We start from the raw sequence: 15,952 nt of genomic DNA on the forward strand, positions 1-15,952 counted from the left end.
AAAAACTTTAATATAAGTTTAACACAACAGCAAATATACAACGTTTCGACAACGTTTTTTCATCATCAAAATCTTGTCGAAACGTTGTATATTTGCTGTTGTGTTAAACTTATATTAAAGTTTTTCTTCATTACCCATTCAAGCCGTCTCCAACCATTATAAATATGAACAATGTTCGTATACGGTTTATATATCCATTTCAGGTACGTTCTAGTATGTGATTCCAGGATTTCTAGACACTCTATGTAATTTTTGTTTAATACATTTTATGATCGTATCATGGAGTTAATTATTGACATATATATAAAATAATTAATGTATGAATCGAATACGAAATTATATAAAAATCTGCTTCTGTTACGTAACCATAATGGTTATTGTGGCGGAGAGTATAACTATTTAAATAGATATCTTATTACAACCTAATTTGCAAATAGGCCACTTTTATTTTCACAATTTCAATATTATTTAAAATATTAATTAACTCAGTCATTCTATTAGCTTAATCTAATAAAAAAAAACTTATATACTAATTTCGTTAAGCGTTTTACATTTTGTAGAAATTACACTTTTAAGGAGGTAACTCAGTAAATGTAATGGCAGCACGTGACTACGGCTTTCATATCTACCGATAGAAACACGAACAGTTGGCGAGTGTTGCAGTGTAAGTGTGGATTAGATGTGTTCCATTGTATTGTATGTTATATTATAACTATTTAATCTAAATTATATTAAGATTAAATTTTTTATCCAAAAAATTAGGATAAATCACTTTTTTGTAGCTTCACATCATGTGTATTTTTGAAGAACTAATCAAATCATCTATTGAAATTTTTTGAGTATTACTACTAGTAGTACCAGGTACATTTCTACAAAAGTAAAAGTACAACTTTTTAAAATTTTAAACTTAACAGTATCGAATCAAAACTATTTCAGATGTTTTTACAAGTTCTACTACTAACGTACACTGTGAATTTAATCGTGTAATTTTAATAGTAGTAGTAGTACTACTACTACTACTACTATTAACATTACAAATTACACAATTAAATAGTAGTACTAGTAGTAGTTGATACCTGAATTATCAAATGGCATAATTAATTAATTTTGAAATTTAGAAGTTAAAAAATCTAATTATAGAGCTTTTAAAAACATTTTTTAGAAATTCCTGAGAGTGAAAACTTTTTTGGGAGATTACAAATTACAAGTTTGTATAGTGTTCTAGTACTACAGACTTCAGTCTAGCATATTGTCACTGTCATATACAACTAAGAAAATAGAATGTTAGAAAATAAGCTTCAAAACTGTCATTTTATCAACATCATTCTGCTTTTTCATTAGAAATAGGTATCTGCACCTCAAAGATTTATTTTTTTCCACTAGTAGATTGCAGATTGATGCAGCCATATTTTTATGTGCAGATTGAACTTTGAGTTTGAAGATGATGGTTGACTGTTGTGGGAGAGGGAGGGAGAAGTGACCTCAATGTGCTAAATGGCATTTTATTATCATTCTGGATTTTGTATTTAAGCATAGAAATTTCTTTACGTGGAGTATTGATGTTCAATTTTGGTATCTATTATAGAAATGATATTGAAAGACTGAAATATTTTACCAATAAACAATTTAAACAATACAAAAAAAATATTTGAGCTATAAAGAATAATATACTTAACTAATTAGGTGTTTAGCTTTATCTTACCTTCAAGGTTTTAAACTAACTTGGTTTGGACATTTGTTAGAAAAGCTTGTAATTATTCCATTCTAAGTTACTTTTTTGCTTACGCTTTGTGTTAGTTATGTATCCCCAACATTTAGTAATTGAACATACTTTAAAACAAACAAGCCAAAACCCTTAAGCCTATCAAGGTCACCCTGTCAACAAACTTTAGGACCAACAAATCAAGTTAAATAGCATAATGTTAAAGGAAAACAAGGGAACTTTTGGGATATCTAGGTCATCCCATCCACTAAATTAAACTAAACACAAACTCCAAGCCAACCTTATCATTCAAATATTTATCAAGCTTTCCATTTAACTCTTAAATTAACTGTATTCACCATATCTGAAGGCAACCTGTTCCAAAGGCCAACCACCTTGTTAGAAAAATAAAGCTGTCTTAGCTGAAAATGACTCCTACCCTACCAAAAATTGTCCACTAGTCTTACCATCTTTATATTAAATACAAAAAAGCTGATGCATTAAGACTATCAAGTCCCTTACTGATCTTCAACATCTCAGCCATATACCCTCTGACGTTTTTTTATTTTTCTAAGAGAAAATAAGTTCAGATCTTAAATTATCCTCATATGATAACATTTTCATCTAATATATCATCCTAGTAACCCTTCTCTGAACCCTTTCAAACAATTCAGTGTTCTTTCTAAGGTAGGAATCCAAGACTGAAAACAGTACTCCAAATGTGGCTTAATCAGTGACCCATACAATGAAATTATAACCTCTTTATACTTGTATTCAGTACTTCTGTAGTTAAAAACTAAAATCCTTTTCATTCTGCCACTAGCAACAGAATATTGCTGGATGGTTTAAGAAACTGATCAGTCAGAATGCCAAGATTATGTATTTCCTGCATAACTGTTAAGGTTATTCCCAACAAAAGTATACTCATAATTCAAATTGTAATAACCCCAATGTATAACTTGCATTTATTATAATTAATGGTTATCTGCTATTTATTCACCCAACTCTCAAAATAATATAAATCCTGATGTAAAGCAGCATCCTCATAGTCATCAACACCTAAAACTTTTAATACCATCAGCAAATTTAAATAATTTATTGACCATTACTTCATCTACATCAACATTTTTTAAATTGGGGGCCTGTGAGTCAACTCAAAAATTCAAAGAAATATTTTTTAAAATATGATTTATAGATTAGAAAATATTTTGTAAAATTTTGGAATACAGCTTTTTATGTACACAGAATCTTTTTTTAAAAACAAAAAACATTGATAAGCTTAGGAATCTATGAAGAAATTTTAAATTGAAAAGGGTCCTTTGGTTACTAAAGTTTGAGAACTGCTGGTCTTTGTTGTTGATGTAAACAGTGTTTGAAATAAGACTGGGTTGTTCAACAGACAACCTTTGGACCAATTATGGTTATCTGTAATAAACTAGATATCCACACTTGAACGAACAGGTTAGTTGACAGATAAAAATTACAAACTTGATGTTACACCTTCCTAAGTCAAATATTATACTAGAAAGCTTATCAGTTGGTAGAAAAACACAATTTTTATCAAGGAACTTCTTGAGCAAAACATGACCCCTTTTTCTTCAAAAAAGTCCACTTTTCCAGGAAATTTGACACATTGTTTAATGTTTGTTTTCACTGTATTCCTGATCAGTCTTCTCTTTTTTTTTTTTTTTCAAAGACTTCGTGTCTGTTTGGTCTTGATTGCTCATCTTTGATGCAAAGTTAAAGCAAAAAAAAAGCAAAGCTTGTTTAGCCATTCCAGATTATAACTTGCATCAAAAATAGTACAACACTAATGTACCAAAACATGCAAAATGTAAATGGCTGAAATGAAAGTGGCATAATCAAAATCTTTTGAGTGGAGATCTGTTATTAGTTGTAAGTTGTGACAAGTTTGAAAGATGTTATAATGAACACTTATTGGTAAACAGTGCATGTAGTCTTGATGATTACGTCTGTGTGGAAATCAGAACACAGTGCACATAGACATATGTAATATATATAGTTCTTGGAACATGCCAATATAGGCTAGAAGCCTAGACTGCCGTAGGATTGGGCTATGTTACCGTTGCCCTACAGATAACATATTGGTACATTTGAGTTGTCAGGCAATAATTTTGATTGTCTTAAACAACTGGAAACTACTTATTTCATATACTGGATGTAAAAGAACAAAAGTCCTAACATTGATTCTTGAGGTACCCCTCTTGTGACATTGATCCTGTTTGACTGAACTTCATTTATAATAACCCTCTACTTTTTTTCCATCTAGCTAGTTTTTTTTCCAATGAGCTAACCTATCCTCTCAACACATCCCTGTAGGCCATTCATGTTGCACCTTTTGACGGATACTTTCTGAAAATCCAGATACATCAAATACACACTTTTACCCTCACCTACATAAGCAATAAACAGTAACCTTTTCAAAGAATGTCAAAAGATTAGTAAGGCAAGGTTTTACCCTAGTGAAATCATACTAACTATCCAACAAAAGTTTAAAGTTTGTTAAATGGATTTGCAAAAATTCTTTCCGCCACTGGCATGAAACTAATAGGCCTATAATTACTGGGACAGTTTTAATCACCTCCCTTGAAAATAGAAGTAACATTAACCAAATTTCAATCTTCTCTCACTTACTCACTATTCAAGTACTTAGAAAAAATAGTATGAAGTAGCTCACATATCCAGTTCTTAACCTCTTTCAAAACCCTTAGTTAAATATGATCTGGCTAAGGAGTTTTATCATTATTTAATCTTTCCAATATTTTTGTAAAAAGCTCAGAATTAATGTGATCTTTTTCAATCCTGTTTGCATCTAACAACTGTTCAGGATGAGGAATATTGCTTAAATCATCATTTGGCAGCAGAGAATACAGCAAAGAATTTGAAATATCAATTTGATGAAATTCTTGTGGTCATTTATAACTCTTTAGACAAGAGTGCAAATAGGAAACAAGAAATTAGATAATTCCAGAATCTATGTGATATGGAGACTTAAACTATTCTGAAGCATGTGTGAACATGCTGGCTGTCTCTTTGGAAATGCTTGGAGTTTAAGTGAGCAGTACTTTGCAACCAAATATGATGAAAAGAAAAACAAAAAATCCATGTGAAGGCAAAGTCTGTTCAATGCAGATCAGAGATGTCAGTGGATAAAGAGTGATTGTTTAGAAAAATGCAAAGAAAACACTTCCAAGACAAAATTGCAAAGGCAAGTGAGATAGTACAGGACACACCTGACACCAAATTACCAGGAAACACTTATTTGTGATATGAAATACTTTTACGAGTTACTTACATCAAGGAGATGTGTTGTATATGCATTATTTCTGAACAATTGTATTCAAATCTTTGACAAGTATAATTTGGAACTGTGAGGACCTACTCATCCACTGCTTGCAGAAAATTCTGTTTGCTTTGTTCAAGGATTTGTTAAGCAGACTTGTGATACCACATACAATTTTGAATTGTTCATATGTTTTGGACTTGAATTTCAAAGACAGAAAACTTCAGTTAAAAAATGAGCACTTTAAAGTATGATAAACTCCCCAAAGTAATAAAGTCTATCCTTGTAATACCACACGGCAATTCAGGTTGTGAGAGGATTTTCTCGCTTGTTTGCAAAAACAGGACAGACTTTTGAGGATCAGTGTCAAACTCCACCTTAGAATCAATGCTGATAAGCAAGATGGAGAAGGCACAAAAGCCACATTTCTCTTAAGAAGGCCAAGAGTGATACTTAAAAATTACGTAGTACTGATTAAGAGCCCTTTAAGTCTTAAATAAATCATAATTAGTAGTGATACCATTTCCATTTTTTTGCTATATTTCCCTTGTTCCAGTAGAGATTACTATTTTTCAAAATTTAAATTTGGTATTTCTGCTCTTGATCTTCTCTAATCCTACAAATTTCTTATCACTTTAGAAAGTTTAATTTAAATCTCAGCATTCAGTCGAACATACATGTACCTCCAGTGGTGGAGCTCTATTTTGCAGTGATAACCGAGTCTTTAACACTGCTTATATTGGGAATTATTCTGGTTCCCCTTCCCTACATTCTTACCACTATCCTTATTATAATAGTTATTAAAACTGAACTATAATCTGAAAGGTTTCTGTCCATAGTTTTATACAAAATTAGAATAATCCAAGTTTATAAATTTAAAGGTTGTATTCAAGTTTCTATACTCCAAGCACATCAAAATCAGGTTTATAATTTCCTGGATTTTTCTCTAAACTTCTGTTTTTATTTAAGAATAGGTACCACAGGAGCTCTCCAACAATCATTGGGAGTTTTGCTATTCAGTAGTTTTATGCATGCTTAAACAGCATTATTTGTATTCAAAGATTTATTTTCCCTCTGCATTCCATTGGTATGGTTAATAAAAGAAAAGCCAATTTCATTGAGAACAACTAAATTTTTGGAATTCTAATGCAGTTTATGTTAATATAGTGCCTGAAATGTTGATTTGGGTTGTACTTTTTATTAAGTTGTTTTGATTGTATTATCATTTATTAAACAGTATTTTACCCATGCCTATTTTACTAAATGTACCAAATTTTTTATTATAAATAATTTTGTGAAATACATTATGCAAAATATAGGAAAACAACAATATTAATTTTTATTAAAGATTTGTAAGAGATTGTGTACAGATTTTTGGTATAGTAGACATTAATTGTACACTGTCTTTTCCAACTACCTGTGATTGTTCCTTCTGACAATTGGTATTTCACTCAAAGCTATGTATTTGAAACTGTTTTACCACATCTTGCACCATCACAGTGATTAGAAACTATATAATTGCTTGGTATGGTGAGTGCTAATTTTTTTTTCTCAGGCTTTATATTGGAGCAAAACTTAACTATACAAATTATATTTTGAAGCGTTTCTATAATCTTGATATGATTTTTGTTCACATTCCACCAGTGAATACTTAATTCTTAAATAATTAAATTTTATAAGTTCATTTCATCCATATTTTAGAATTTGTTCTTAATCCAATTTCCTCTGTGTAAAATGTGTACCAGTATGTGCTGTTTAATCTTTATGATATGACATTGGGTATTCCATCCTTGCTTAAGGTGTAATACAACCTCAAGTTCATTTTTTTTAGTATAGTGTAGTACTAAAAATAATTATGAACACTATCAGGAAAGAGGTATGAGAGACAAATACAATGGGAATGTCTGCCATTCATAGTAAAAAAAAACTGCATCACCATACATTCACATATCGATATTTACACTGATTGATTGTCATCCAGCTATTCAGAACGTACCACGCCCACGACAAAAACACTGTATGACAAGTTTGTATAAATCAAGTTTTGCCTGATCAAGGATACTCCATTCAAATAATTGCAAAAAGTTTCCATATTTCAGTAGAAGCTGAATTCAAGAATCTGAAGAGGGTGTGTGAAACTGTCAATGTCGACAATATGTATAGACTCTCCATTAGTGATGTTAAGTATCCTAGGGTATGTTCTTTAAAAAATAGAAAGTTATTGAGTACAGATCTTGACAGTTTCTTTGTTGTAAATACAAGTGTGAATGTTACCTCAAACAGTAAGGTAGAAGCACAAAGTTGTCTCAATGTATTTGTAGCTGGTTGAAAACCACTTCTGATAAGATATAACCAAACCCTAAAGATTGAAATAGGTATCAACCATAGATAGTGTGATGAGCAAAGTTGGAGATGTGCTATTTACAAGTGAATCCAGGTTTGAATTGTTTAAAACAATCAACAACAAATTTCTTTATGACAGTGTGGAGAATAGTTTCATGTTTAATGTACAACATCTACAATGAAGTATTATGGGTATGCATATCTTGCCATTGTCTGAGGAACACTACTCATTAGGTGGGAATTCATGTTTCAGTAACACTTTGATCCTAAATGTGAAGTAAATGTCGTGAAACAATATCTTCATGGTAGAAAGGCTGACGGAACATTTGCATCTATGGCTGGGCTTGTTTAAGGGACCTATATGAACATTCTTGAGGCTGTATGGACTTGTGTAAAAACTGGGAAGGTTGATATAAGGGTGGCAAAACAACTTGATTGAATTATGAGGAGTAATAAAGATTGCTTGAAACAATATTCCATAGTTGTACCTTGATGTATGACAGCTTGAACACAAGGTATAAAGCTCTGTGGAATGTAAAGTACTCGCATACAAAATACTAGTACATTCTACAACTTTTTTTCTTTTACATTTCTTGTGATATTTTGTACCATTGATAAGTCCACCATCTATTTTCCCTTACTTGTTTTTTACCTCTATATGTGTATTGTTTGTGTATTTCTGTAATTATTCCCAGTACTTTGAGATATATGTAATGTTTTTAATTTTGTTTGTGTTTGACTTTTTGGGCTTTACATTTTTTCTCGTTTCAGGTAATTTTCTCAATATTTATGATTTTAAATTTACTTTTGTTGAGTTTTTACTTGAAGTATGTTTATGAAGATACCATCGGATTTCTATTAATAATGTGATAAATGAAAATAGTTTAATTTTTGTGAAACTTAAATTTTACTTTTAACATTTTCTGTGAAAGTAGTGTTTGAGACTGTGAAGACACGTTTCATTGTTCCAGGTAAGCTTTTGGCATAATGAGTAATTTAGCTCCTGAAATAAACTACAATGCTAACTATGAAAACTATGCTGACAGTTTTCATATTTTTAGATATGTCATTTTTTTTTGTAGTTGAACTACTGGCTTTTTTTTTTTTCGTTGTGTGTGTGTGTGTTGTTAGTAAAGCTTGCTCTTATTTTTGTGTGAACATTCAATTAAAGACCACCCAAGGCAATTAAAGCATAAACTCAATACAGTAAGCACTTTGACATCAATTGATGAAATAAGACTGGTTTAATTTCCATTTCAAGAGTAACCCCTAACTACAGTAGTTGCCACCAGATAACCTCAATTTGTGGTGATAATACTCTCTCATGTGTTGTTTTATTACCAATACTGTTTTTTTTTTAACTTTCAAACTGAATGATGTGTACTGAAAAATGACTTACATATTTGAAACACACAATTTTTATTTCTGATGCATTTTTTATGTAAAAAAAAAAGAAAAACATTCACATCTTATCTGGAGCTCAGTAATGGTAAGAATGTTAGGCATAGTTTTTAAACCTATAATAAAATGTGTAAAATGTCTTTTATGCAATGGTAAGTGCTTTTGATTTATAAGCCAGTTTTATTAATAAAGTTGAATAGGTGAATTTCATATAGTATTGATTGAATTTCTTTTTCAGTCTTTGACATCAAAGCTTTATCAAATATGAAGCTAGAATTTTTCTTTGGAATATGCTTGGTATTCTTGCTAAACAGTTTTATAGGAGGTAGGTGCTTAATTTGTATATGGTATTGTTTTGTTTTTAATATCATGGTAAATATTATTGAATCATATATTTGTATTATTTGTAAAAGCTTAAATGTTGTGATACGGGAAGTGATTCTTATTTTAAAGATGCATGAATGGATGTATAATTACATTTCATCTAGGATTTTGAAATAAAAAACCAACTTGTTGAATTGTTAATGAAATACATAGATGCCAAGTATTCATTATTTTTTATCTTTACCATATGTATACTTGAATTAGTTAGGTATTGTGAATTAGAATTCAAACCAGAGCATTAGGCCATTTACCTCAACCCCTGGTCCTGTATTACATAAACAACTTTTCTTTTAGTGGAAAACTTATTGCTAAAAATGTTCTTGCATGTTTGCCTGGGTTGATTAGTAAAAGTAGCGTATGCTAGGAAAACCTCTTGCAGTAAGTCGACCACTGTTACCTGTATAAAGGTAAGTTTATTAATCATTTGTTTTATTGTTTTATATGACTATTTCTTCTAAGGTAATATTTTTACCTCATTCAATCAGTTTGTAGAGATTGAGAAAAAAATTGGGTTGTTTGCCCTCAACACTTTAAACATAATATTTTTCTACTATTTAAATAGTGGATTTTTTTCTTATAATTGATTTGGATTTTCCATGTGGTGATCAATTTATTTGTTACTTGTTAACTGAGAGCTAAATAAACCATAAATATAAAATCATTAAATACAACCAGCTTAAAGAGATGTTGATAAAAATCTCCTGGTGTTTCAGCTCACTGGTAAGTTTCAGGACTTGTAATGTAAAAGTTCAAGGTTTGATCCCTACCACAAAAACAGTGCAGATAATCCATTATATAGCCTTGCACTACAATAAATATGTTGATAAAAAAAAAATATATATATACTCTTATAACAACATAATGTACTAGAAATTAATTTGTGAAAATAAATGTTAGGTGTTGTTTTACTAATGTCTTATGCCATTTCAGAAGTTTAAGTGAATAATTTAATCTATATGTAGCAGTAGTTCATTGTAATATTTACAGCTATTCAAAGGTGTGACTACTTATGGCAATGTTTTTAATGGAGCACCAAACTTTTGTTACATTTCCTTTTGACAGTGTATTTTTCTATAGCGAAGGCTAAACTATTTTTCAAAACTAAAGGTTACATTTATGCCAAAAGTTGCATGGGATGCAATTTGTCAGAAAAGGCTCAGTAGTTTTAGCATAATTCAGTTGAAAATACTTCCATAATTAATTGCAGTAGCATAATCAATTTTCAGAAATGGAGTCTCTGAAAGTGCAAAAACTTGTTTTGTGTTGTGTAACTGAAGAGACTTGGATGACTTGTCTGTGCATAATCAAGGATGTGAAATTAAAGAACATAGGGCACTGCGTTCTTTACTGTTATCTTGTCGGTTGGGGATTAATGTACACTTGTAAAATAGCTAAGTGACACTGCATTTAATATTAAATATCCATTAGGCCTACTTGTACTTATCCTTTTAGGTTTTCAAGAATTGATGAAAAAGATAGTCAAAACATTTGTGACATTTTTATGATAATATTGTATCAGCTAAGTAGTTGTAGTTGTGATTTAATGATAACTGTTTACCTACTTATTTCTCATACTAACAAATAGTCTTAACTAATGTTCTAATTTTTCTACTTTTAGGTGTTTTTTTTATGGATCTATCATTTTTTGTTTCATGCTAAGACTTTGAAACTAGTACTCCTTACATTACCTTTTCTGGCTTTGGTCTTTTGACATATTTGTAAATATTAACAATGGACCTGAATAAGTCTAACATTTTTGTGAATTCTCTGCAGGAAACACAAACTATGGACTATTTAGAAAAAATATTGGCTTGCATTATGATTTACAATAGAAAGTTTAATCTTCCTTTTTTTAATGGATTTTAGTTCATAGCCAAGAAGAGTCAGTCTCCTTACATGATTCTGTAATAGACCCTAATGAAACAACAACAGCAACAGATACAACCACTACGATTCTTCCTTTTACCACTGGCTCTCCATTAATAACTACTACAGTAGAACCTGCTTTTTTTGGAAATTGGAGTGTCACCAATGATAATGGAACAGTGTGTATTTTGCTGAAAATGTCAGCACAGTTTCAGATTCAGTACATAAAAGTGGATAATACAGTATGTAATATTATTTTCATTTTTTGTTTTATGTATTGTTTTGTCAATAAAGTTGGCTACATGAGGCAAACAATTAAATATATTGGATAAATGACAACAGCTACTTTAAAAGAATTTAAGCTGTACTATAAAGTATTAAACTTCTATACCGGGGATTACTTGTTAAATAAACCCCATTTGAAGTTGAAACTTTTTCATCATACAGTTCATTTTGAAACGTTTTTTTTTTCCATAGAAAAGTTGAAATATGTTATTTGTATTTAAAAATGTATATATTTCTTTCAGTGTACAGAAGTTTCAATTGTTATTGGTGTAGTACTGAAAGAAAAAAAGAGTTCATTGACATAATGGTGTATAATGTTGAATACTGTGCCCAGTGTAAATTAGAACTTGTGATCCATGGATGAACTGTTCAGTCATGCTAATTTTCTAAGTCTCAAAGCTGATAAAGGGGCATAAGAGTGGAAGGCTATAAAACTCGACAGATAAATGGAAGATAAATTATTTAATGGAAATGATATAGCAATATTGTTTGTTAAGTGTGTTAAAGTCTGATAGACTCGTTAACTAGTACTAATAGACTAAAAGTTACTTTGACAGAACTTAGATGAAATATAGCCACAAAGCCAACTTGCACTTGAAAATTTCATTCCTCATTTCATTGAGTGTGTGTTAACAATTAAACAAGTGTAGTTTATCTAAATGTAATATCTACGGTTGTCTGGTTTGTAATATTTTCAAAACATTAACTTTGTTTACTACCGATATCTTCATTTTTTGTTCTAAATGCGTTAGTAAATTTGATTTTATTTTTCAGACTGGTACAGGGCATCTCAACATTCCAGATACTGCAGTAGTGGATGACTCAAGTTCATGTAGTTACAAGAATGAAACTCAGTTCATTAAACTTGACTTTAATAAAAATTCCATAGAAATGCTTTTCAAACAGAAGAATGGTTACACTTGGATGTCAGAAATAAGCTTGATGTATACACTTGATGAAAAGAATTTCCCATCTGCCAAGGAACCTGGTTTGTTATTTCTTGCATATAGTTATTATTAACTAAATGAACATGAAGTAAAACATGCTTTGAAAATATTGGATTCTCTTATCAGGTAGATTAATATACTGATAAGAAATTTTAATGTTTGTGTGATATTGTTTCTGCTAGCTAACATTTAAAGAAAAAATAAGCTGGTTGTAAATGGAATAATATAAAAAAAAATAGTATCACTATATTTATATTGGAGTAATTGTGATTAAATTGTGTTTTTATTTGTATTATTATTATTATTAACTACAAGTTGCCCTTGGATTCTGTCTTTAAAAACCAAAAAAGCTTTAAATCCTCTTACAAGAAAAAGAAAGTTGTTTTACTGATATTTTTCTCAATTTATTTTAAGAACAGATTTTTATTTAAATTTCTTGAACTTCTCTTTCAGTTTAACATATTTAAATCTTTAATTAACTTGTATTTCTGTAAGAGCTTTCTTCTACGTAAAGAATTTATCACAGCCTTCTTAAGATAATCATTCTAAACCTACCTGTGAGGTATGAAACATTCACATTTATTTGTACAGGTATTTAAATTTGTAACATGTAATAGATGTGAATAATTTTTGATTTATATAAAAAAATAAAAAAAACATCTTTTTATAAAGTTAATTGTATAGTTTTCTTTAGAAATAAGTAATTAGATACAAAGGTTGTCATGATAGAAGTCTTGCAACTTCAAAACTATCTCTTATTAACTGAAATGTACTTTAAATATTTGCAATGAGACCGACAAGTCTCATTAGCCAACACTAGTATTAAATCCTTAAATGAAATATAATATTAAATTCTGTCATTTTTCATGTTTTAACATTTTTGATATACAACCTTGAATGCTTAGTAGCTATAAATCATCATATTTATTAAATCTTTGAGCTTTAACTGAAATTACTTGAAAGTTTTAGTAATTAATTAGTATTTTGAGTTCTGTTGCAAAGTGAAGATTGGTTGCTATACAAACATATTTAAGATTTTGGTGAATTTTCTGATAATGCAGCCTTTGTAGACTATGTAACTACATATTTTTAAGCTTTTAATAAATTACCTTGTTGAATGATGGTTTGAATTTAGGCAAAATGGAAAGAGTAGGAGCCTCTGGTATCAACAGATTTAAGACACCAGTTGCAAGGTCATACTTGTGTAAAACTGAAGATGATATTAATCTTTTGGAAAATGACAAAGTTGTGATGAAAGTTTCTGATTTACAAGTGGAAGTGTTCCGAAAGACAAATGACACAGCATTTGCTTCTGGTAACGATATTTAACATTATCATATATTTTACTACTACATATTCTTGCAAAGTATATATATATATTGATAAAAGTTTTCTCTTTTAGCTAAAAGCCCCCCAGTGGCACAGCGGTATGTCTGTGGACTTACAACGCTAGGGATCTGGGTTTCGATATCCGTGGTGGGCAGAGCATTATAAATGATTTTGCTTATTCTAATGTAAGATCTGTCAAAAGTGATACATTAGAACTTGGTACTGATGTCCAGGTTGGTATGGAAAAGTTCACTGATGTGTACTTAACAATTTCATATCAAGTACATTTTAGAAACTTCTACCATACCTAAAAATAACTTCAGAGGAGGCAAACATACAGTTACTGTATACAATACTTTGAAGAACATAACAGTATGACTACTGGGTCCTACAATATGTAGGACCTAATGCTGGTATCATTATATTTTGTTCCAAAAATAATACTAGTGGATGAAATTGTTTGAAATCTGACAAGAACTTTCCTAAAAGTATGTAGTTTCAGAAAAATATCTAATTTTGATTTTTTCTACTATTTATAATAAAAACTCATTATTTAATGTAGTTATTTGCACTTGGCCTTTAAATAGTTCACCTGCAAGATGATTTTCATTTTGAGTATAAATGCATATGCATAATCTCTAGAACCTGCTAATTGAATATAAAAAGTTTTCAGGGGTAAATGTTTATATTTGATTTTCCATTTTTTTAAACTACATCACTAACTCTAGCTATTATCAACAATGTACAGTGCAATGAAATGTTTAACATTAAGAAATGGACATACCTTTTATCTCTTCGTTCAATAACCTTTAAATATTTTCTTTGGGTTATATGTGTAATTTCATGTTTTTACCTTTTCACTTGTTTTATTTTCCTTTTCAATTCTTTATTATTTGTGTCGAAATGTCAACTGGTGCCCATAGGACATATGATGTTATGATCAGCAGAGACGCTTTAGCCTTCAGGCAAAATGTTTGCACTCTATTTTCATAAGCCTTCGGCAGCGAGTAGAAAAACTTAAATAAACATTAAACCTTTTGAAATATGAATCTTAAAACCCAAATAACACATAATTAATATAAAAGTAAAACCTAAATACAATTTAACTGTCTATCAAACTAATATGTTTAAGGCAATAAAACAAATAGTCAAGTGCTAGGGACACTGATCTCAACAAAGAACTTAGCGACAGTTTACTTGTCATTTGAAAAATAATTTAGCGCCTGCATTTCCTTCTAGCCTGGAGAAAGTAAACAAGAAATTGCTCTTTCTATTGCTTATAAGCATGCTATTCAAGTCTAGAAAAGTCTGTTGCTTAGCAACAGATTGCAGTAAAAGGTACAAGTCTGATGTACACAAAAAATCAGATTTTACTAAAGTATGTACTCAACATGTATGTGAATTGATGACATGAGTCTTACTCAGACTCTGACACATTAGAATACAAGATGGTGTTCATGTGAAGAATAAAACTTCTATTGTTTGTCATATGGTTTGCATCTTGCATTTACATAACCTCTAGAACTTCTGAAATACACATCTACAGTTCACCCCCCATTACCCCTGTATATTGTATCTTGTACTTACTCTCCTCTACCATGAGCTGTTGCTATATCAGCAGTGTAGGGTAAAATGAGTAGCTGACATCAAATACATAATACTATTTTTAATGGCATTATGTAAAAGGTCATGACATGCACACTTTGACCCCCACCTGTGCACATAGGGTTAACCCTTTTGAGATGGGTCATACGTGAAAGGCCATATCATCTTGTTTGTTGACTCGCATTCAAAATTTTATTGAACTACTATTTAATGAATTTATGTCAATAAATTTGGTATGAAACTGTAGATTATAATTCAAATTTTAGTACTATATATTACTCAATTTCTTAATTTAAAAGCAAATGTTAAAAAACACAGATAAACATCAATTTTTGTGTGTCACGTGGTATGTTAAATGCAGCACTGGTTCAAATTAGATGTCTATGAAGTCAAATACTAAGTCTATTATAAAAAGTCTATAATTCTAACGATTTAGAAACTCAAATTACCAATATTGACAAGCTAGAATATAAAATAAGAGCCTCTTATCTTTTCAATTTTCTAAGATATTGCTCGTGTAATAAATCAAACACAGTGGCACCTTGCCCACCTCTTTCCCTTTTTGGAAATGCTCCCTTATATATACACTTACTTCTATTATTAACATGAATAACCAATTAGAAGCTCAGAATGTCCCCTAGTGGCTTTCTCAGCCATTTTAATGGACTCTGCGCCAATTCTTTCTTTTGAACCAATATTTCAACGAGGTAGGGTGTGTCTTTAGTCTGCTAAAATACATCATAGTTACTAAGCGTGATAAATTATAGTGGAATTCTATGGTATTAA

General features: G+C 30.3%; 1 protein-coding gene across 1 annotated transcript in view; it reads left to right on the forward strand.

The window, feature by feature from the left end:
• Positions 1 to 676: 676 nt before the first annotated feature.
• The window catches only part of LOC106466540 (lysosome-associated membrane glycoprotein 1-like), a 19,879-nt gene continuing 4,603 nt past the window's right edge, over positions 677 to 15,952 (forward strand). Inside the window, exons 1-6 of the mRNA XM_022394571.1 lie at positions 677 to 696; positions 8,285 to 8,320; positions 8,989 to 9,075; positions 11,001 to 11,242; positions 12,060 to 12,273; positions 13,368 to 13,547. Coding sequence (XP_022250279.1) covers positions 9,015 to 9,075; positions 11,001 to 11,242; positions 12,060 to 12,273; positions 13,368 to 13,547 — 697 coding nt within the window. The 5' untranslated portion in view covers positions 677 to 696; positions 8,285 to 8,320; positions 8,989 to 9,014. The remainder of the gene's footprint in view (positions 697 to 8,284; positions 8,321 to 8,988; positions 9,076 to 11,000; positions 11,243 to 12,059; positions 12,274 to 13,367; positions 13,548 to 15,952) is intronic.

The sequence above is a fragment of the Limulus polyphemus genome, unplaced genomic scaffold (assembly GCF_000517525.1).
Source record: "Limulus polyphemus unplaced genomic scaffold, Limulus_polyphemus-2.1.2 Scaffold2295, whole genome shotgun sequence".
In the NCBI taxonomy this organism is placed as follows: Eukaryota; Metazoa; Arthropoda; class Merostomata; order Xiphosura; family Limulidae; genus Limulus; species Limulus polyphemus.